The 24341-nt window shown below is 35.8% G+C and overlaps 1 protein-coding gene across 1 annotated transcript in view; it reads left to right on the plus strand.

The window, feature by feature from the left end:
* The window catches only part of CEP290 (centrosomal protein 290), a 72009-nt gene extending 47801 nt beyond the window's left edge, over nucleotides 1-24208 (plus strand). Inside the window, exons 36-55 of the mRNA XM_081958711.1 lie at nucleotides 495-758; nucleotides 1290-1397; nucleotides 3467-3666; nucleotides 4002-4215; nucleotides 5177-5314; nucleotides 7938-8159; nucleotides 9028-9153; nucleotides 9382-9527; nucleotides 10361-10516; nucleotides 12394-12517; nucleotides 13278-13412; nucleotides 14288-14374; nucleotides 15938-16102; nucleotides 16558-16680; nucleotides 16904-17076; nucleotides 18031-18175; nucleotides 21858-21931; nucleotides 22023-22123; nucleotides 22862-22950; nucleotides 23400-24208. Of these exons, the coding sequence (XP_081814837.1) occupies nucleotides 495-758; nucleotides 1290-1397; nucleotides 3467-3666; nucleotides 4002-4215; nucleotides 5177-5314; nucleotides 7938-8159; nucleotides 9028-9153; nucleotides 9382-9527; nucleotides 10361-10516; nucleotides 12394-12517; nucleotides 13278-13412; nucleotides 14288-14374; nucleotides 15938-16102; nucleotides 16558-16680; nucleotides 16904-17076; nucleotides 18031-18175; nucleotides 21858-21931; nucleotides 22023-22123; nucleotides 22862-22950; nucleotides 23400-23588 (2979 nt within the window). The 3' untranslated portion in view covers nucleotides 23589-24208. The remainder of the gene's footprint in view (nucleotides 1-494; nucleotides 759-1289; nucleotides 1398-3466; nucleotides 3667-4001; nucleotides 4216-5176; nucleotides 5315-7937; nucleotides 8160-9027; nucleotides 9154-9381; nucleotides 9528-10360; nucleotides 10517-12393; nucleotides 12518-13277; nucleotides 13413-14287; nucleotides 14375-15937; nucleotides 16103-16557; nucleotides 16681-16903; nucleotides 17077-18030; nucleotides 18176-21857; nucleotides 21932-22022; nucleotides 22124-22861; nucleotides 22951-23399) is intronic.
* Nucleotides 24209-24341: the final 133 nt, after the last annotated feature.

Raw genomic sequence — 24341 nt, forward strand, 5'->3', positions numbered from 1 at the left:
AGTTGATAAATTAAAGTTCCTTTTTAGCTATGACGACAAAAAATAAATGTAGTACTATAGGCATTTTAAATGTTGTAACTGGCTCTGACTGTACAGTATCTAAGCAGTGAAAGATAAAACTAAATGTCTTAAGCAAAAACTTTACCAGCTCGCTCTCCCCAAATTATGTCCTGTAATTATTTTTTAATATTTTCTCTTTCCAGAGCGGCTATTAGAAAATCCTGAGTTCCTTTTTTTACCGTTGCCTCCACTATCATTATCACCCTACTTTTACCCACACCACCCTAAATCTTCCTCTCTGCTCTTCTAGTATTTTTAATTTGGAGAAAGTTACAAAGCTGTAGGTTTGTTTTTTTTAATCTGCGCATGTTTTATATTTAGGGATGTTCATATCACAATAGAAGCATAATTGATTGAAATGTCATATACAATATATGTATTGCTGAAACTGATTCTAACTAATTTTTCAATAATATGGATTTCCTTGGTTTCAGAAGCTAAAAGAAAAGGAAGCCACTTTGTGGAAAGCAGAGCAAAACATCCTGTCACGAGACAAAGTCATAAATGAACTAAGATTGCAATTGCCAGCATCGTCCGAGAGAGAGAAATTGTTAGCGCAGCTAGATCAAATTGATGATAATACAAACCCCCATACTCTGAAAATTGCACACCAGACCATTGCAAATATGCAAGCAAGATTAAATCAGAAAGAAGAAATTCTGAAAAAGTACCAACATCTTTTGGCCAAAGCACGAGAGGTATTATAATTTAGAACACTTAAATAAAAATGAAGGTGGAATATTTAGGTTTCATAATGGGATTTGTGGTTAGGCTTAGGAAAAAAAAACTTTGTATACCAATACTTTCTGTTGCCATCTCCCTATTATTTCAGTTATTTTTCTTGAATATTTTTGTGCATCATTCATGAAAAACACTCCTAGATAGGCATACAAAAGAATGAAAGTAACAGGTTAATAGGGATGAAGAAGAAAAAAGACGTAAGTAGGTCACATATTAAAGTTGTAAGTAGTCTTATTTTGAAAATGGAAAATGTGGAGAGTTAGTTTGGGTTTCTTTGTATTTCATAATAAATCCGATTTAGTATTTGAATAGATTTGGGAGGAATAAGCCTGCAGGGAAAAAATTGGCTTAAATCAGTTAATGAATTAATGAATTAACGAATATATGTATATGTGTGTATATCCCTATTATCTGTCTTTATTAATTAGATGAAATAACGCAAATTATCAATTAAGTATTGTAACAAGAAATATAAATGTATTATTTAGGAACAAGAAGAAATTGCAAAGAAGCATGAAGAGGACCTCAGAGTTCTGCATCAGAAATTAGATGTACATGTTGACAGTTCCTTTAATAAATTCAAGCAAACAGCTTTAGTAAGTATAATATGTTTTATTTGTTTCTAAACTAAATGCTTATGGCAGAAAGATAAAATGGGAAAATTGTAAACCATTGTAAATTGTAAATGCAGTAAACCAGAGGTTTAGAATGGATTTGCATTTTTGTCGATCTATGGAGCCCTTCCCACTACCTGGGATAAGATGGTATTGTTTTATGGTGTTAAAGGTATCGGTGCAGGACGTCAGGTACTCAAATGAAGCTGCGCTTTGCAATTGACTGATGGTAATTTTATCAATGCCAGTGGTGTTCAAGTGGTGCTCCAAATGTATTGGGATTGCGCCCAAGACACCTATCACTATTGATACTATCTGCTTTTTTTTGTCATACTTGTTCATTGTTATTGTTATTATTATTAGGCTGTTGATGGAACTAACAGGTTGAATTGACACTATTAACTTTTGATTTGGAGCAATTTATGTGAGGAAATACAAAGAAATGGATAATATTTGCTATTTCATTCTGCAGATAAACAATAACTTGTACATCTAGTCCTCCACCAACAACAGTTCACTTAGTGAACAAAGTTACAAAGGCACTGAAAAAAGTTATTTATGACCATTTTTCACACTTATGACCATTGCGACATCCACATGGTCACATGATTTAAATTCGGATGCTTGACAACTGACTGACATTTATGATAGTAGCAGTGTCCTGGGGTCATGTTGCAACCTTCTGACAAGCAAACTCAATTAGGAAACCAGAGTCACTTAACTGTGCTACTAATTTAACAACTGCTCACTTAACAAATATGGCAAGAAAAGTCATAAAATGGGGTAAAACTCACTTTACAAATTTCTCATTTAGCAACATAAATATTGGGCCCAATTGCGGTCGTAAGTTGTGGACTACCGTGTTTCTCTAAAAATACAACATGTCCTGAAACTAAAGCCTTGCCACATTTTATGGGTGGGCAAAAATATAACCCCCCCCCCCGAAAATAAACCCCCTGGACAACCCCCCCCTCCGCTCTGGCCAGGCAGAGCACTGCTCACTGACCTAATGGTGCCAAGCTGCGGGAGCAGGGTTGGTGGTGGAAGAAAGGCACTCATGTTGCTTGGCACCTTCGGGACACCACTAGGTTGGGGAGTGGCGTTCTGCCTGGCTGGAGGGGGGAGTTGCCGGGCGGCTGCTCCCTTGCGAGCGGGCTCCCGAAGAGCCGGGCACAGCCTCAGGGGCGAAGCAGCCATGAGGTGACCATGCTCACGAGCAGCCACCTGGCAAACCCTCTCTCCAGCCGGGCAGAGCACCATTCACTGACCTAGGGAATATCCCTAAGACTCCAAGCCATGTGGTGCTCTGCCCGCCCCCCCAGCTGCCGCAGCTTGGCACATTCAGGATACCCCCTAGGTCAGTGCATGGAGCTCTGCCTGGCTGGAGAGGGGGGTTGCGCGAGCACCTGCTCCGCCCCAGCTCGGATGCCTCCCAGCCTCACCATGCCCTGAGCCAGCTGTCCTTGCAGTCGCCGCCAAGCTCCGAGCAAAATTTCTTCTCCAGCTTCCAAACTCTGGAACTCAGCTTCCGATTCTTCCAGCAGCGGCCGCTCTAGGAGTGTTTTCTATGGTTATGGGCAGGCTGCCAGACAAAGTCTTCTGGCAGCCTGCCCATAACCCCAAAACAATAAGCCCTCCCCCTCTAATAAGCCCAAGGCGATATTTCATGGGTCAAAAAAATATAAGACCCTGTCGTATTTTTGGGGAAACACGGTAACAGTATTTTGCCTTAATGTATGTTACCTAGCAAGAAAGCTTAAAAATACAATTTCTTTGCGTTTTGCATTTGTTTCTTTAGCATAGGAGTAAAATCTGTGATCTGGGGAAAAACATATCATCCTACTGATGACTACAAGGAGAATATTTAAATCAACTATTGAAATTCTTGTGACTTTGAAAGTTCCTAATTTTGACTGATGTATATGTTCTGAATTGAGAATTATACAGGCTAAATTAACCTCTATTTACAAATGTATTGGCAAGAAACTTTGATTTTTGATGTGTAATAAATGAGTACAGAAAGATTTATTTCAATCTTTGTTGTTCTACAGGAGTTGATTCAAAAGCCTTCTTTAGTTGTTCCGGCAAGTAAACATTTAGTTCGTCTGGCAGAACTGGAACAAACTATAGCAGAACAGGACAGCTCCCTTAATTCCCTTCTCAGCAAATTAAAGAAAACATCATCTGATTTACAGAAGCAAAAGCAGATAACTACAGTAAAAATCAATGAGTTTGATTACATCAGGGCCCAGTAAGTTTAGACTGAAGTTGTGATATTAGAAATTCTTGATCTGTTTTCTCGACTTATAACAGCCTTGTGTTGCATAAATAATTACATTTTGAATTGATTATCACTGTATAAATTTAAAATTAGTTGAACATTATTTTTAGAGCTATTATCATTGTCTCACTACTCACCTTTTAATAACATGACTGAGTTTAGTTACCAGTAAATTAGTAATTCTGATATAAATTTAGGCCAGTGTGAGAAATATTTATGAATAATATTTGAATATTTCTTAGTCTACCTGGCTGTCCTCAGTTTAATAGTGGAATTCAGTTTTATATATTATTTTGTTGCACTAGGCTTGAGGAGAAGCATCAATGTAGAGTTAAAAAACTGCAAGATGAAATAGAAGAATTAAGGAGTTTATTGTCAAAAATGGGAAAAGAACTTCTGAATATGAAAAGTGAATTGGAGATACAAAGACAAGCAAATAGCAGGTCTCCAACAACTACAATGAAGAATCTAGTGGAACGACTAAAGAATCAGCTAGCTTTAAAAGAGAAGCAACAAAAAGTAAGTATGATTATTTCACAATTTTTTGAGATTGTGGATCTAGGGAGGGGATAGGTGCAATCATTGACAAGCTTCTTGGTGATATATATTATGCAAAGACAGCCAAAGTCATTTTATAAGCCGTATTAAACGCTCCCTATCTTTCAACACTTTCACGGAGCTGGCAAACTTTCAATACTGGTGTGGTGTTTTTTTCCTTTGTTCTCCTACTTAGTTTGTATGATGCATGATAGTTGCAAAATAGAGATGGTCCTTTCATTTCTTTCTATCCCAAACTATCCAGTGCCTGAGATGCTTTACTGACTGTCGCACACACACACACACTCCTCAATTTACAATAGTTCATTTAAGTGACCATTCAAAGTTACAACAGCATTGAAAAAAGTGATTTATCACCATTTTTCACAGTTATGACCTTTGCAGTAGTCCCATAATCATGTGATCAAAATTCAGATGCTTGGCAACTGATTCATATTAATGACCATTGCTATATACCAAGGTCATGTGACCTTCTGTGACCATATGACCAAGGTTTTGCAACCTTCTGACAAGCAAAATCGATGGAGAAGCCAGATTCACTTAACAACTGGGTTACTAACTTATTAACTGCAGTGATTCACTTAACAACTGAAGCAAGAAAGGGCATAATATGGGACAAAACTTAACAACAAATTTTGAGCTCAATTATAGTTGTGAGGACATACACACATACACACACACAGTTATATATAAACTTATATAAATAATACTACTTATAAATAAAATAAAATTTTCTGTAGCCTTATTTATTGATTTTTGCAGTTTATTCCAAAGATATCACTCAAAAACCTCAGCCAGAAAAGATTGCAACTTCAGTTCTACAGAAAGTTAAATTCTGGGTTTATTTACATATACAAATAATGCTAGTTATTTTTTTTTTAATTTGCAGAGCTTACTTGTATCTTTTTAATGATATTTTTAGGCTTTGAGCAAGGCACTTCTGGAACTCCGAGCAGAAATGACATCAGCTGCAGAACAACAGATAATTTCTGTAGCATCACAAAAGGAGGCGCATATGAATGTTCAGCAAATTGTTGACAAGCACACAAAGGAATTGAGGGTAAAAAAGAACCAGCATTTTGGTTTGGTTTGTTTTCATACCAAAACAGTATCTAGCAGCAATATATATCTCACTTTGAAAATTGCATTTTTTGGTCCAAAAAAAGTTCACAATTGGAATGGATGCAAATACTCCTCGTTTAGCAACTACCTCAGTTAGCGACCACTCACAAATATGGTAATTAAAAATTATTTTCTGACCAATGCATACATTTACATCCAAATTTTGTTCATCTATCAATAACACATGCCAGAGTGAAAACAATATTGGTATAACTATATGAAACCTTTCTCTGAATGACATAGCAGCAACCAGCAATTTTCACAATGGCTTTCAGTGACATGTTTTCAATTTATTGTTAATTTTTCTGTACTGCCCATCTCCCTCAAAGAGAGACTCTGCATAGTTACAATTATTAGCGACTATTTTGCTTTACAACCAAGTTACTGGAACATAACTTTTTCATTAAATGAGGAGTGGATATATTTTCTTTATAAGGTAGGGTCTGTCTGTCTGTCTGTCTGTCTGTCTATCTATCATCTATCTATCTATCTATCATCTATCTATCTATCTATCTATCTATCTATCTATCTATCTATCTATCTATCTATCTATCTATCTATCTATCTATCATCTATATTAAACCAAATAATGGGAAATAGAAATGCTATTCATTTCTTCCTTCTGTCCTGGTGGCCAAGGACCTCAGTCAGTTTTGGAGTCTCCAACATCTTTGATATTGGATATTCCAATCTGCTGAGACACAATTGTTCTGTTTTGTTTTGTTTTTTAAATAATTGAGGGAAAGCTAGGAAAATTATTTGTCTCCCAAAAGTATTTCTAGCCAAAAATTAAGAACTTAATGGCAGTTATTAATAAAAGGCAATCAATAATAGAAGAGGCAAAATAAAAGAATGGGCAATTATTTGGATAATTTCTGAAACTTTGAATTGCAAAAGCAAGATATGAGTGATTACTATTTATTCAAAAGTTTCGGCTTAAGTTATTAACAGTTATCTGATAGAGTTTTTGAAGGACATCTCGTCAAGCTTTCCAGAGGGCATTCATCTTTCTGGGTTTTAGATGAACAGTAGTTATTGTGAAATGGTTATTTGAGGCATACGCATAATTTTCATTTATCAAAGCATATCTATAACAGATTAAACAGGAAAAACAGTATCAAAAGATTATATGTCAGTATGATATAACAATCACAGGCACGCACATTTCTACTATATCAGGACATCTGAAATAACCGCTTAAATAAGTCTACCTGGATTATACAAAAATAGGAAGATGTATGTATGATGCTTCCTATAACAAAAGACACTTTCCCAGAATGGAGCTGGATATAGAATAATAAATTATTTTTACAGTCAGAAAGAAATATAACAGCTGAAATACTACTGGTATTTCTATTAGTTTGCTGCCGCATAGTCAAAAGAATACCATTTGAAGTGCAATACAAGTATTACAAATTGATATTTTACAAGAAGGTATTTATTAACACAATGTATCAGAAAAGAATATGGTTCTGAATATTTTCCTAGAAAAATCAGAATAAATTAGAACCTCATAATATTTTGCAATAATTAATAATATCTAGAATATTGCAATTCTTCCAATGGGCCAGCAGTTCAATTCAATTGCATTACAACTTTAGCCAAAAAAATAAAAAGGGGGGAAAAGTAAAATTAAAAAATCCAAATACAGTGGTTCTTAAAAGTTTGTGAACGTTTTGAATTTTTCACTATAATATTTTTAACTGGTTTGTTTAAATGGATTCTCTTTCTTTAGTTTTAGGATTTAGGAAAAAAACATGTTTTAAATCATATTTACACAGAAATATTGAAAATTCAAAAGGTTTCAAAAACTTTTAAGCACCACTGTAAGAATTCTTCACCTCAGTCATTGATCTTGGATGGCCTACAATATGGGTGTCAAACTCGATCGCGTCACGTGATGTGATGTATTGTGATGTTTTTTGCCTTTGCGGAACCGGGGTGGGCGTGGCCTGCGCATGATATATCCGGCTCGCAGGCTGCTAGTTTGACACCCCTGGCCTACAACAATAAAATATAAAGCCATAAGAAAAACATATAACCAAAACAGAAACTCATAAAATCAATATTAATCCATAAAATATTATCAGACACTTGTATATCGTAGCCTTGACTGCCCCCAGTGTTGTTCTCTAGGCCTTGTGGCAGATGTTTTTACTGTTTCTTCCTGCTGTAGGAATGGCTGCATTTGATACACAACCAAAATCTGAGCAGAGGCTTTCCTGGCCATGGTGTCCCATTTTCTATTCAAGCAGGAACCATGAAACTAGGAAACCCTCTTAGAGATCCTCTTCGTCTCAGATAAAGCGAATTGTAAAGTCATAGTCAGCAAAAGTAGATAATATTGGGAAAATGGATGCAGTGGTAAAAAACAATTTGTGGCTTTGAATTGGGAGCCATTAAATACAACTGAATTTTCCTGTGTTTTGCAACTAAGATAAGACCCTACGTCTATTGCCAGAAATTAATGCTTTCAACCTTTCCCCCCCTATGAATGTAATGCTATCATTCATTCTTTGGTTGTCCTAAATAATAATAATTAATATATATTAATTTCTTAGAGTCAGATTGAAGATTTGAATGACCAATTGTTGAAACTTAAAGATGCTCTTAAATTAAGCAAAAATAAAGAGAATTCTCTGTTAGATGATATGGATGATTTAAATCAAGAACTTCAGAAAAAAATGAAAGCCTACACTAAAGTTCTAAGGGAGAAAGATGATATGGAAAAAGATAATGAAGAACTGAAAAATCAGAATAAAAGATTAACCAGTTCAATTCAGGTAAATAGTCCTTTTGTCAGGACATTTTTGGTGGGTTTGTTGGTTTTTTTAGCACTGCAATTGATCATCCAGTCATGAATCACTCTACATTCATGCAGAAATCTGCTTAGAGCACATTTGTTACATCATCTAGGTTTCTTTTTTAAGCTTGAAGAATTCTGTCAGGGTTCCAAGTAATACATCCCATTCAATAAGAACTCTGAGGCAGGCAATTTCCTCAAAGAACATTTAATTGGGACATATCAAATTGGCATGTTCCTGGTGAAAAAAAAACGGCTCTAAGTTCCCACCGGTTTTTCACTCAATTAAAAGTAAAACTTTGTCACTTCTCCTCAGAGTCTCCAGTCACATGGTCCAATCAGCATACTGTCCAGTTGCTAGGTGATTTCAGTCTCTATCTTTCGAACACCTGCATCAACATCCTTGATTCCCAGGGGAAAGAATTTTATTTAGGCTACAATACCCTAGCTATCTCGACACCCCCCTCCCTGGCCCCTTCGCTCCAGGCTGGGTCAACCCTGAAGCAATGAGAAGAGAAACCTCCCTAAAGCAAATGGCCAAAGTTTGGCCAATTTCAGGGTTGACAAATGCTTTCACATGTTTCTTGCATCTTGTTCTGTGTCATTTCAGCAAGTGAAATTCCAGTTACATATATAACAACATTTATAATCACAAACTATTAATATCTATGCGGTATCCACTTTTTTCAAACGAACATGTGAAATTGCTAATTTTGAAATACATATACTTGTCTGAGTTTATGCTAATATAAAGTATTATATTTATACTAATGCCTTTAATACTAATGTGGTACTATGTCACTTGTGATGTACAGGAACTATCATTTAAGCTTTTCTTTATTTTTCAGGGCAAGGGTGATGAGCAAATTCTAATAGATGAACTTCAAAGAAAAATAAAAAGAATGGAAACGGAGCTTGGAAAGAAGAGTGATGAATCAGAAAAAAAGAATCCAAGGGAAGACAGGATGTTGAAAGTATGATATAAAATGTCCTTAGCCAATATGACTTATCTCTGACTTGTTATGCCCCTCCCATATTTTATAATTATATGTGGTATTTTTATTAAAAGGTACATTACGTGTAGTATTTGTTTATATATGCAGAGGCACATATTTTCAAGAAATGTATGCTTCATTATAGAATGATAAATTGCAAACCTTTAAAGGGGAAGATTGTTCATTTTGTTTTACCTCACTTTATAGAGCCCAAGGGAAGAATTAATTAAATGGGAGGAAGGTAAAAAATGGCAGACAAAAGCTGATGGGATGAGAAACAAGCTGAAAGAAAAAGAAAAGGAGATAGAATCCCTAAACAAACAGCTTAACACAATAAAGGAACTTTTTTCCAAGTTAGTTTGATTTTTTTCCATTTTTTATTACTTATGATATCAAAACCTATTGCTGTTTAAATGTATTTGATAAGATTTGATCTCCTATGAAAAATATATTCTGAGCCATGTTTTTCACATTAATAAATGCATTTTACAATCTTACTACTTCATCAGATATCACCACAAGCAACTACTAAAAGTAATTATTAGCAAAAAATTGAAATCAAATATGGTACAGAACATTTATACATATCATTCAACAGTATTATATTTAACTTGAATAGCAATATATCTTTTTTAGAAATTGCTTCTAGAGCACACATTTCAAAAGGCTTTTATAAAAGGTGTTTTTCATTGAAAATGAATAAAGCTGCAAGAGGAAGTAAAAGGTTTGTTTTAATGAATATACCATATTTTTCGGTGTATAAGACGCACTGGAGTATAAGACGCACCAAGGTTTTGAAGAGGCAAATTAAAAAAAAAAGTTTTTGCACTCTGCAAACCTCCAAAAAACCCCAGTTTTTTGCAAAAACGGCCCATTTTTTTTCCAAAAAAAGGCCATGAATAGCCCTTAGGAGGCTTGTAGAGTGTTCCTGGGGGGGGGGGGGGGTCCAAAAACAAGCAAAAAACATTTTGGAGGCAAAAAAAAATGCTGTATTCAGTGTATAAGACGCACCCAGATTTTCAGCCTCTTTTTTGAGGAAAAAAGGTGCGTCTTATACTCCGAAAAATATGGTATATCATATACATATATATTATTTTAATAAATATTTAGCATACATTTAATTTTGCATACTTCATCCACATGAAAGCAAGTATGCTGTTGCATTCAAAAAAATTACATATTTCAGGGCTGAAAAAGAAAAAAATACTTTGCAGAAGAAACTCAAAAGCTGCAGTGTCACCGTTGATCATGTTGTGGGAGTCAGAGCATCTGAATCAGAGCGAGAATTAGAAGAGCTTCGTAAACAAAATATGGATCTGGAGAATGAGGTTGTTCACCTGAAGTAAGAAAAAAATCAATTTTATTATCTTAGGCATTGAATGAAGCTGTTGTTAAGCAAGATGTCATGTGACTGCCCATGTACTTGCTTTGCTCAATGACCACAATCCTGGCACTTCTGTTGCCGATGTTAAGTGATCACGCATGTTGTTAAGCAGATGAAGTCCCTGGTAAGGAGTGTGGGATGCCTCAGGAAAGTGGGGTAGACCCTGGGAGGTTCTGTTTAGTAGCTGAAAATCTTCCCTGCCCAAATCCAAACTGGATTTTTAGCCCCTGAGAAACACTCATGCACAGTCTGCATCAAGCCACCTAAAGGTACCCTACTTGAGGTAGCTCAATGTGCCTTACTTATGGTGCTTGCTTTCTGCTTGTCTCTAGGGGCTGGCTGAAAGAACTGGCTGTCAAAGGATATCAACCTCTTTCCCTGGATGGAAGGGATCAGCTTTAGCAGGATGCAGGAACCGAGCTTAGATCTTCAGGATCTGAGTCCTGTTTCTCTACCCCTCTGAAGGAGTTAAGACCCTCTCAATGCATAGAAGGGAACTCCTTTGGTAGGGTGCAGAAATGGAGTTTAAATGATCAGGATCTGAGTTCATTTCACCACCTGCCCACAAAAAAAGGAAGCTGACATTCTTTGGCAGGCAGCTCTTTCAGACAGCCTCAGCTCATGAAAATTGAGTTTTCATTTAGCAACCAATATTGGGACAGATGACTTGGTCATTAGGCAGGGCAATTAGTGTGAAAATCATATGACTGCAACTATGCTTTCTATTTTACATGAGTTTTCTTTTGACTTACGGTGTCAGGATATGATCCCAAACAGCAGAGAAATTTTCAGAACTTGAGTCAAATCTTATACTCTTCTTTTTTCACTCCTCTGTTCTTTGGAATGCTCAGCCTGATGCTGGGATAATTAGAACGAAGGAAATTTATCTTCTTTTTATATTCATTGGAGAGAAAGGGATTACTAGTGAGTAAGCAGGCAAACAGTGGAGAATGCACAACCCTAAACTTAACTCCTACTGTTTGCCTAGTGAGGTGCTTAGGAGGCAAACAAAAGTCTTTAATGTAAAATTTAATTTTTTGGCAGCTGAAGGACTCTAATCAACTAAGTCCACAAAGCTGAGCATGTTAAGTTGCAGTTAATACTTTTAGAGATGCATTGCAGAGACAAGCAGTATAGGAAGAGATAACTTGTTTACAAAATCTCTTCTGTAAGGAGAGGGGGAAACATAGATCAGGCACAGAACGGTGTGTACTGACTGAGTGTAATGGTGAACAAGAGAGACAGAGACAGACAGACACTATGAGGGTTATAAATATGGGCATTGGTCTCAAAGTTACTTTTTCATCACTGAGTGATCGCTGTTTGAGGCAGTCACTGAGGATTACCTGTACACATTTCTGTACTAACTTTCACTCCTTCATTTAGGGAGGTCAGTATAAGGAGAACAGTTCTGAAATTCATTTTATATACTGATATATTTCTTTCTTCCAAAGAATTCAGTGATTTTTAAACTAGCTTACAATTCAATGTGATAATGCTCCTATCGATGATTGATGTTTAAAAATTCAATAAGTCTCTTTTTAATATCTGGATGGAGAACTTTTTATGAAATCTCAGGACTATGGATTAGGGACAGTTGAGAAGCAACTGAAAGGAATGGCAATTTTGTATTTTTGCCAATAATTATTCATTAAAATGTATGTAAATCAGAAATCCAATTCAACCCAAAGAAGACTTTTTCTTTTTAACTAATGTTTATGATTAAACCAACCTTATCACATAGTCACACAAATATAAGCCATTTCTTTATATGAAATATGAATCACGTGTCAAATTGTGCAGTTATTAAATAATCTTTTCATTTGTATATCAAGAACACAATATGCTGTCCCTCGGGATGCTGTTGTAGAAGATTTGCATTTAAAAAACAGATATCTACAAGAAAAACTACTAGTACTAGAGAAACAGCTTCCCCGAGACACATGTTCAAGGCCATCAGTAAGTTAAGCTTATAATTATACTTTTTCAAGATAAATTTCATTGCTATAGTAGATTATAAATTCCAGTGATTTTGTCAGTATTTTTATGATTATTTTAGTACAATATTTTTGAACATAGCACCAACAGTTATAATAGTATATTTTATGCTATTTATTATTTAGAGAGCTAGCTTGGGGATCAGAGCAAATTGGGCATTAGGTTGGAAACCCGGAGTTCTAGCCCACTTTAGGCACAAAGCAGGGTGATCTTGGGCTATTCACTTCTCCTAGAAAAGAGGCAATGGCCATCCACTTTTGAAAAGCTTTGTCAAGAAAAGTGCAGGAAATTGTCCTGCAATTGGATATGATTGAATAGAAGGAAAAATATTATAATATTTATGTTGTTTCTGTAAATTATTCAGGTTGCTGAAGTCTTTTAAATAATAGACTGTAGATTGACTTTTTAGACATCTTGGGTTTTATATACTGTGTTGGCAAGATCATGTTTTGAATAAAAAGTGCAAATAAGTTTGAAGTGATTGTATACATATTTTCTTTATAGTAGCAGTTGCTCCTTTGCTTCCTGTCATCAGAATTATGGGAAGTATAATTAAGGTTCCATTAAGTATTCTTTAATACTTAATGAAAGTATTAATTCTTTAATTAATACTTAATTAAAGATTTAAGTATTCCTAAATTCCATTGCTATTTGTAAAATATCTTAAAATGCCAACTATTTAACTTTTAAACATTGATTATAACTTAACTTTCTTCTGAAGACATCAGGGATAGGATCAGATGATCAACATCAAAAAGAACAAGAGCTTCAAAAGGAGAATCTAATATTGTCATCTGAAAATATGGAGTTACGATTCCAGTTAGAACAAGCCAATAAGGACTTGCCAAGATTAAAGGTATATTTTCATTTTATGAATGATGGTCTGCAGAAAATTACTATGTTTCTTTTTTAAAAAAATGAATTTGTAACAACTGATCAGATATATCAGTGGATCAATTTCTGTATATACCCCTGTACCTTAGATTGTTATTGGAAATAAATTATTTCACAATGAAATTGTTTTATGAGATATGACTATGATTGCTGATTATACCATAGCCTTTGTTTTAAAGACATTCATATGTGCATCTCATTAAAATTAATTTTGATCAAGCAATACATTTTAATATCAAATTTTTATGCAATTTTTGTTTAGATTCTGAATTTACATATCAAAATCTGCTGGATACATGGTTCCTTTTCTCTCAGTTATGGCAGTTGTCTTTATACGATTTTACTGTGATTATAATAAACTGATTTTACCACTGATTCCTCCTTTTTCCAAAAGCTTTGGAATATTGAAATTTCTAGTGATTAGTGAGAACACAATCATCTTTATGAATTATTACCCTGAATAACATTCACATTCTTGTATTCACATTCTTCTTTCATAATGTAAATTGCCTGATTCAAAAATTAACAGATTCTTGTCACAGATTGACACAGTGTTGGTTTGGTATTATAAATGTAAATAATCACAGTAGTTAAATACATACTGTAAATCATTAGAATTATCATTAGTAAGTATGTATTTATTAGATAACTGAAAAGAAGTTCGTTGCGAACATATAATCCTTTGTTGCATGTTTCCAGGTACCTTTGTAATAGGATGAATATTGCAGAGAAGCCTAACTTCTTTATGCATATTTTGAATTTTCCATTTTACTGTACATTTTTATTTTTAGAAGAAGTTTTCCGTAGAATGAGATTATCATTTTATTTTTTCCATAGAATCAAGTAGCTGATTTAAAAGAAATGTGTGAGCTCCTGAAGCGAGAAAAGGGAGAAGCTGAGCGGAAATTAGGCAATGTCAGAGGGGTAAGATTATATGATAGAATTTGTAAAAGGGTACAGGAATGAATCTTATAAATGCTAAAAACTGGTTTTAACTGCATTAAAAAATAAAAAATCTTTGGCGTTCAGCAATGAAGAGTTTCTTATCCTAAAGTAGAGAGATATTTGTTTTACCAATAATAATAGAGCATAAAATTTACTAAAAACTGAGAAAAATTTTAAATAGGAATAAAAGTAATGTATTAATTACTATATCAATTGTATTTGGTGATATGTTACAAAGATATTTTTTTACAATTCTATCTTAGTACATAAGAAGAACTGTATCATGTCAAAAACCCAGAAGATTCCATTCACACCAAATTCACCAGTACATTCACCATGTTACATTTAGCTAAATGTAACAGTCCATATCCAAAAACCCTTGGATTCTATGTAGTGGATCACTATGTCACAGCAAGCAGAGTTGGTGTAATAGCAATAGCAATAGCACTTAGACTTATATACCGCTTCACATTGCTTTACAGCCCTCTCTAAGCAGTTAATCTGGGACCTCATTTTACCAACCTTGGAAGGATAGAAGGTTGAGTCAACCTTGAGCCATTGAGAATCAAATTGCTGGCAGTCAGCAGAATTAGCTTGCAATACTGCATTCTAACCACTGCACCACCATGGCTCTTAGTAACTAGTCCCATCCAGGTTTTTAGAAGAAATAAACCTGTAAGATTTAGACAAGTTTTCATTATTACAGTATAATGAGTCCACAAAACGTACAAAATGAGTTATAGAACATGGAATCTGATTATAACAGCAGTTAATTGTAACCCTTAGCTTCTCTTTGTTCAGGCAAACAGCATTTAATCCACTTCTGATTCCAAAATAAGCATCTATTATCACATGAGGGGATAAATTGTCTTCAATTTATCACAGATGTCCAGGCTGAAATATCTCCTAGCTGTAATCATGAAAAATATTTTTCCCATAGTTGCATTTAACTGTAAATTTTAATAAGAACACTGAGTTCTTATTAAACTATATTAGAAATATGGGAATGAAGCAAAATGTGCACATTCAATTTTCTCTGATGATTAGTAGGGACATTAATATACAAGTAGGTGTAAATGACTTCTCGTAAGTTATGCTTTATAGATTTTCTTTGTCACAATATGAACCCAAAATAGGTTTGCTTTCATCTGTGTGTTTCACTGCAAAAGAATTTGTTCACATTGCTCCTACAAGTACGTCACATCTTGCAATATTACAAAGAACAAAATAGAAAAAAAATGCTGCTAAATAATTGGTTTGCATTTATTATTATACCTCATATTTTTCTATTATGTAACTAGAGTGATAGAACCATATATTCTAAACAATGCTATCCAATATTGAACTAAATATCTATAGCAAGCAGATATCACAAATAAGAAAATTAATATAGTTAGAAAATAATTTATTGGAGACTTTTAATATAATGAAAATGGTATTTCTAGATTAATAGATATGATATAACTACATAGTTATCAGCCTTACATATAAGTCTGTGAATGTATGTGTATGTATAAATTCATCTCTTCTTTCTTCATGTAGGCTGGAAGGAGTGGGAAAACAATTCCAGAATTAGAGAAAACAATTGGCTTGATGAAAAAAGTTGTAGAAAGAGTCCAAAGAGAAAATGAAGAGCTAAAAAGGGCCCCCGGAGTAGTCTCTAATGAAAAAGTTGCCAGACTTGAGCAAGAAAATGAGGACTTAAGGGTAACTAACATATGCTATTTTAAAGGCTTTTTTGTTTTAATATTTAATCTGAAAAATATACAGTGATTTATGAAGGTGGTCTCATTACTCCTGAGTTTACAAAGGTCCCTTGAGACTCTGGTTGAGGTCCTTGGGATTCCAGAACTCATGAGGTAGCTGTCTTATTAATATCCCTTCATCTATTGTTTTCCTGTTTTACTTCTACTTTTAGAACTTCTAATTATAAATTATATAAATTTGGATCATCCTAATTGTTCTAGAAGTTGGATAATACAGTGTACGTGAAAAAAATATTTTTTTAAAAAAACTATATTTTAAGAGAATACAATACCGCTCTGTAGAAATTGATAAAAGCTCTACCATATACAAATAGATACTATGCTTTTTCAGATTTTAATAATATGAACAATTTGTGACATAATCCTCCTTTTTTCATTTGTTTACAAAATACTAAGTCTGAAATGGAAAAACTGAAACTTCAATTTGGAAGTGAACTAAGTGCACGATATGAATTGAAGACTAAAGGCACAGAAAAAATCATTGCTGAAAATGACAGAATACGTAAAGAGCTGAAAAAAGTAAATATATTATAAATATTGTATGACAAATTTTCAATATAGTTTGATTCTATCTAGGATTGGGTGATAACATTGGCTGCATTTTTGAGGAAGCTCATTTATTTTTTAAAAAAACATTGCAATAGATTATTAATCTATATTATTTATTAATCTGTATATTAATATTTATAATGAAATTATAGATAAGCAGGGCTCAGTCTTTCTATATTTTTTGTGACAACAGGAAGTAGAAAATGCAGAAAAACTGCGAATGGCAAAGAATAACCTTGAAATAATAAATGAGAAACTGAATGTGGAATTGGAAGAGACAACAAAGAAATTAAACTTAGCAGAAAGCAGAATCCCAAAACTTGAAGATGCTGACACCAAGAATTGGAAATCCATAGTTATAACAAGGTACAGGTTGTTGTCTGTTAACAACCGCTCATTCAACAACCTAAATTGCAACAGCGTTAAATGAGTGGTACTTAATAACTAATCCTTGGAGTTTTAGTTTTGACAGCACCTCCTTAGTCATGTGGATGTGATCTGGGTACTTGACAACCAGCTCACATAATAGTTACGGCATCCCACAGTCACATGTTCACCATTTCTGACATTCTCTGCTAGCTTCCTACAAGTAGAGTCGTGGGGAAGCTGACATTGAAGATTGCAAATTCTGCTGCTGTTTTTTCTCCTCAGGAAGCTGGCAGGAAGTCACAAGATTTTCACTGAATGGTCCGTGATTTTCACTTAGCAATGGCAGTTTTATCAGGATTGCTATCGCTGAATGACATGGTCATATGATGTCTTGCTTTATGATCACAATTTAGCAATAGAAATTCTCATCCCAATTATCATTATAAAGTAAAGGATAACTCTAGAACTAAATAATGAAAAATAAATATATATCCATTTCCCCCAATATTTCAAAAACTGTTATTTTTCAAGTTTATTGGCACTTTTGAATAAGTTTCAAAATTTGGAAACTTAGCGTTAATGAAAAACATACCAATTAATAGCAGCTTTATGCATCTTTGGAACATATATTTCTAGGGCACGTGACAAGGTCCTTTTTGTTATTTTGTATATTTAAAAAGTTGATTTGGGAAGCTATACAAAATGTTCTTCAGAATAATCATGTTGAACTGTTAATTTGTGTTATTTATTATAGATGTATGTATTTCTGTCCACACTGTATGTTCAATATGAACAATTCAGTATATATTGTGTATCATATATGATTTTAAAAATTGTAAACCAATTGATAAACCAATGCATCATATACAATTTTATTCTCTTGAACAATATTATTTTCTTTTAATGAGATCAGTTGGAATCAGTACCGTCCATTTTTATTTTTACTTTCAGGATGTTTGAAAATAAACTCAAAGAAATGGAATCTGAAATTGCAAGAAAAAACCAAACCATTAAGGATCTTAAACAGAAATTACAAAAGCCAACTGATAGTGCAGATAAAAATGAAAACTGTATTGAAGACTATCTTACAGAACAAGTAAGATTTTATTTTTATTTATTTGGTGCCTTCAGGTCAGCTCCTGGCAACTGCCTGGAAAGTCCCTGCTGTTTTCTTGGCACATTTTTGAGAAGTGGTTTGTCCGAGGTCACCCAGCTAACTTGTGGCTGAGGTAGGACCGGCACTCACTCCTTAACTACTATGCCAAACTAAAGTAAAATTTAGTGTGGGCATAATGGGAAAATGTGGTGTTTATATTTTACTGGTAAGAAGTTTTAATGCAGTTTCTTCCTTTGTAAGTACATTCTTTTTTTTCCTTTCTGACTGGTCTCTAGAGAGCAGGTTATTCTCCAAAGTTGGTGGAGATAGCGGTCATGCATAGGTTAACGCAGTCAGTAACCAATAGAACTGAGTCTACCAAAGTGATGTCATCGCCTCTGAGGAATATCCTCCCGCATTTTTTTAGACTCAGTTCGATTTGAACTGGCTGTGCTAATTGCTCTCTCCTCAACTTTCTATTTAAACACTTCAATTGGCTTCTCTAATCAAAATTAATTGGTTTGAATTCATCTCCAAATTGCAAGGAAGAAAAAAAGGTTTTCTTGGATTGCTCCCTTTGGAGCCAGGACTCTCAGTTAGCTCTTGGGCTTACTGAGGGGAATTGCCAGGGATTCTTCGAGGCTTTTGCCTCCGGAACTTGCCAGCAGCCTCAGAAGTTTCTTTGGGCGCAGCGCTGCTCAGCACTGGCGATTGGAGGCCCCGCTCAGCGCTGCCGCCGCGCTGGATCTCCCTGGTTCTCCCTCACTTGCCGCCAACGCCACCAAGCCACCAACCGCACCAGGAGCCAGCAGAAGCTGCCGCTGCACGCTGCCGCCGTTCCTCCTTCACTTCCAATCCTCAATCCACAGCACCCAAGTGCTGATTCGGACAGACAACACAACGGTCAAGGCGCATGTCAACCGCCAAGGGGAGACAGAGCGGTATCTCTCATGGAGTCTGCCTTTCGCCTAGGCATCTGGGCGGAAGCCAACCTTCTCTCTCTCCACGCCAAACACATCTCGGGTTCCGACAACACCAGGGCAGACTGGTTAAGCCGCACGACAATCGACCCTGTGGAGTGGAGCCTGAATCGTCACATCTTCAACCAGCTGTCCTCCAGGTACGGGACTCTGGTGCTAGACCTCTTCGAAGCAGCTTCCCAGGTACCTGTCTCATTACTCCAGGCGCAGAAGGGACGGATGCCTTAAGGTGCAGGGGGCCTCATGGTCTCCTGTATGCCTTCCCTCCCTTCCCCCTAATACAGAGGGTGATTTGGAAAATGATAGAGGAAGAGGCCAAACTCATCCTACTTGCCCCCCATTGGCCACGCCGACTATGGTTCACGGACCTGGTCTATCTCTCAGTGGGCCCAGCATGGCGTCTCCCCGATACCATCCCTTCTTCATCAGGGATCCATTCACCATCCCAACCTATCCTGGCTCTGCCTAACCGTATGGAGGCTGAGCGGGCGGTCTTGAGGGCGGCTAACCCTTCTGAGACTGTAATTCAAACTATTCAGGCTTCTTGATGCCCAGCCACTAATAGAATCTACGAATCAACGTGGCAGACTTTCATCACATGGTGCCTTTCTAAGGAGGTTACTCTCCTGGAGGCTTCTGTCCCCCAGGTTTTGGAGTTCCTGCAACAAGGGCTTGATAAAGGACTCTCACCGAACACCTTACGGAGGCAAGTGTCGGTCTCTCTTCGGTTCCCTCCCTGCACCGGGAAGAGCCCCTCTCCTTGCACCCTCATGTATGCCTCTTCATTCAGGGCACGTCTAATCTCTGCCCTCCTGTCATACACCGCTTCCCCTCGTGGAATCTAGCCAAGGTCCTTGACTTTCTCACTGGACCATCCTTCGAGCCTCTCAGGTTGGCCTCATTGCATCACCTCACCCTGAAAACAACTTTTCTGGTGGCTATCACATCTGCACGGCGGGTCTCAGAATTGGCGGCCCTTTCCATCTGTTCTGACTTGTGTGTATTTCATTCAGACCGTGTGGTCCTTTGCCTTGATCCCACCTTTGTTCCAAAGGTAAATTCGGCCTTTCGTCGATCTCTAGACCTCACCCTTCCGAATTTCTGCCCTAATCCTTCTCACAGTCTTGAACGCAAATGGCACAGGTTAGACATCAGACGTGCTCTTAATATCTATATTGTCAAGACAACCATCTTCAGGTGCACCGAAGCGCTCTTCATTTCTTTTCATCCCACAAATAAGGGGCTAAAGCAGCGTGGACAAGGCAGGCCTCGGTGGAAGAGATCTGCAAGGCGGCCACCTGGGCTACTCCTACTTCCTTTAGCCGCCATTATAAGGTGGATAGATACGCGTCGGCAGATGCGGCATTCGGACGGCGGGTCCTTCAACAGGTTCTTCCCTCTTCAAGCTCCTAGCCCAGTCACATTCCCACCCAGGGACAAGCCCAGCTTTGGTACGTACCATGCATGACCGCTGTCTCCACCAACTTTGGAGAATGGGGCGTTAGTTCTTACCTGGTACGCCCCTTCTTGAGGCAGGTGGAGACAGCGGTCATCCCCACCCTTTATGTCCTGGCCTAGTTCGCAGAGGGAGACCTGGGACCAATCGCAATGGGAGATCTGGGAGAAACACTGGAACATCAGAGGATGGAGAGCAATTGAATAATGCACAGCAGTCTACTTACGTCCTTCGTCATCAAAGCGGGAGGACATTGCTCAGAGGCGATGACATCACTTTGGCAGACTCAGTTCTATTGGTTACTGACTGAGTTAACCCATGCATGACCGCTGTCTCCACCTGCCTTGAGAAGGGGCGTCTCAGATAAGAACCAATGCCCCATTCCATTCCACTCCTAGTTTTCTGATTATTGGGGGGGGGGGGGGGACGACTTTCTAGAATGGGCATTTCTGCTCAGGAAATTAAAGCTTTATACTGTAAATCTTTTTAGAATCATATCAGTGGTGAGTTGCCAATTTTTTTACTACCAGTTTGGGCGCATTCGCGCATGGGGAGAAGCTTCTGCGCATGCGCAAAAGCGTCCTGGTGGGTGGGAGGAGTGTCCCACCACCGCTACTACCGGTTTGCCCAATCCAGGCCGAACTGGGAGCAACCAACCTCTGAATCATATCCCTTTAATTGTTCCTGATTGACATGGACAATTAGGTTTTAAACTCTTAGTATTGTTTAATATGGAATTAGGATCAGGCACACTTATAAAAGTCAGAGGACATCTGAAGGCTCATTCCTTCACAATTGCTCATTTGCTTCACTTTGCAAAGCAATTGTCACTGAGTTCTTTTATATACTTTTAAAATCAGTTTGACAATGAGAGACTATCTCATTACAAGACAAGCTCCTCTTCTGCAGTAAGCATTTCTTTTTATCAATTTACAAGTTAAAGAATGGCAGAAAAGATAAATGACACATTTCTTCTGGAAAAGATACCTTGTAGCTTATTTACATTATTTTACTTTTGTAAGCTGAAAGTGGCACACATGAAAATTGAATTGACTTGTGTTAAATTGGCAGAGTATCAAAATCATCTTGTAAATTTCATTATCAATATGGACTTTAGATGGGCTTTTCTCCATTTCAGTCCAATACCTGAATTATTGCATTGAAGTCTATTCCATTGTTTAACTTAGAATTTTCTCATACGGAGAATTTCCTAATATTAAAACGAAACTTTTCTTTTCATGTAAAGGCTGATGTCTTCAAAAGTGTTCCTGAGGGTAACAAACCAGAGCAAGAATATGTCAGAGAAAATCAACTTCTCCGGTAAAGCAACAAAATGTTTCCTTTGTAAAACAGAACAAAAACATTGGTAAAAGCTGCATCAACTTCTGCTCTTTATTTTGTTTTCTTATAGATTACCTAATGATCATTTGGAAAAGGAAAAAGGAGAACTAATTTACTTGATGGAATCTTCTCAAAATCAAAGAAAACTTAAAGGAGATGACCTTGCAGCTGGTAATATATACTTACTTATATATTCTAAATAAATAAACCTTTCAAAGAACCATTAGCAGAATTTCATCCATAAAGGTTGCCAGCATACTCACCAATCACAGTTCCCAACAAATTACTCCTGATAATCAAGAAACTTTGCTGCATGTGATAAGATCTGATATTTATATTTGGAGGTGGGAGACAAAATCTTTAGGTATTATAAGAGACTATTAAGTAAAATGTCTTTCATGAGAATGAAATGAAATAAATAACATGAATGGAATTTTTACTCTTTGGAACATAAAAGTTAAATTCGGTGATTTTGCATATCTATTCTACCAGATTGCTTTAAAACCTAATAATCTGTGTGGGCATTTAGATATAATCTCAAATCTCTTACTGCTGGGATCAAGATACGTGGGGTTATGTGATTCTCCCATAACACATAAAAAGCCCCTCACGTACCTGTGCAAACATTGAGAACCAATGTTAACTATTATTAAATATTACCTATATGACCAGTGTTGGCATGAGTTGTTAGTTATGATTAACAGTCATGGAAGTTCATATAAGGTTATGCCAATAGCTCTTTTGCATAACTATTTCTAATCAATTATCAATTACAGAGGTAGTACAGAATATTATACGGAATAAAAAAAGCTAATACCACACATCTGTTCTCAAGCATACTTCTTAGATATATGAAAATATGTGTATTCATTTGCATTTATATCTGTAAACTTCTATTTGAATACTTAGAGAAGACTGTAAACTACAAACTAGTGGCAGAAGTAACAGGCCTCAAGACACAGCTTAAATCTTCAGATTTGGAACAGCAGCGACTTCATGTTAGTATGGTAATTTTTCATTTCATTGGTCATTTGCAAAATATCCATATGGTCTATAGGCTTAGAAAATATCGTTGCATTGAAATCGATCATTATACAGCATTTCATTGCTAAACAGTCACTTTTCAAGTTAAGCAAAATAAAATTTTCAAGACAAATTTCCCTTATATTGAATTATAACTGTAAAAAGTAGAGGCACAATGAAGATGATGTGAAGAATGTATTAAATACAAACTGTTTAATTCTTGGTTAAATTGATCCTTTGTACTAAAAACCATTTTTCAAAATATCAGATTGGAACTGTATGTTTTTATTCATAGGGCATGAAGAAACCAAGAATACATTTTGAATATAGGAAAAATGTAACATGATATAATAGATTGTTATATCTGTTGAAATTATGTTTGTGTGTGTGTTAGGATTAATCTATAAAGTTTTTTTCTTATTAGGAAGAAATCAGAAAACTTAAAAACGAATTGGACCACTTTGATCCAGCCTTTTTTGAGGAAATTGAAGATTTAAAATATAACTATAATGAAGAAGTTAAAAAGAACATTGTCTTAGAAGAGAAATTGAAAACACTTTCTGAAAAATTTGGAGTTCAAATAGACATTCCAGGTAGAATTTCTATTGACTAAATAATACTTGAAGAAACATTTCCAAGAAACTTGCCAATACTGTGTATTTAGATATAAATGAAATATTTGACATGGAAAATGAAGACAAGCATGCTCATGAGTGAGGTATTTTCCCCACTTATTTTAAAGTCAATAAAATGCAAGTTATTTCTGCTGTATGTAACTCTTATACAGTTTCTTTAAAGTCTTAACAAAGTGCCTGCCTCATTAATCTGGTTTATTACTTCCACTAGTTTAAAGAGAAAAGTAAAAAAATAAAGGAATTATAATAATGTAAAATTGCTAGTTTTTAAATTGTGCTAATTAAAATATTTATTTTTCTATGTTTGAATATATGAATTGTGACTAAAGCAATGTACAACATTCCTAATTTAAAATGTTTAAGACAAGTTATATTGAATAAAAGTTTTACAAACTTCAAGATCATTTTTCATTAGTTAGATGATCTTGAATAAGATAAAATGCTACTTTGTTTTGACAGGATTGGAGTTGTGCTTCCTTATATCTGTTCCAGAAAATTAGATGTTCTACGTCAGATTTTAGGAGCCCCAAAGGGGCCATAGCAGAATAAGTCACTGCATTAGCAGATATCTGTTCATGATCTTAATGTAAATAAAGTTCTACTACAAATATTATAGTTATTTAAGATAATTAAAATCTCTTTATAAATGAAGAATCTTATCTAAACATTTTAAAAGAGATGCCGGAATGGGGAATTGTTCCTTAACTATCCATAATTAGTGCAGGTGTTCC

Source organism: Natrix helvetica, assembly GCF_964273705.1.
Source record: "Natrix helvetica genome assembly, chromosome: 6".
Classification (NCBI taxonomy): domain Eukaryota; kingdom Metazoa; phylum Chordata; class Lepidosauria; order Squamata; family Natricidae; genus Natrix; species Natrix helvetica.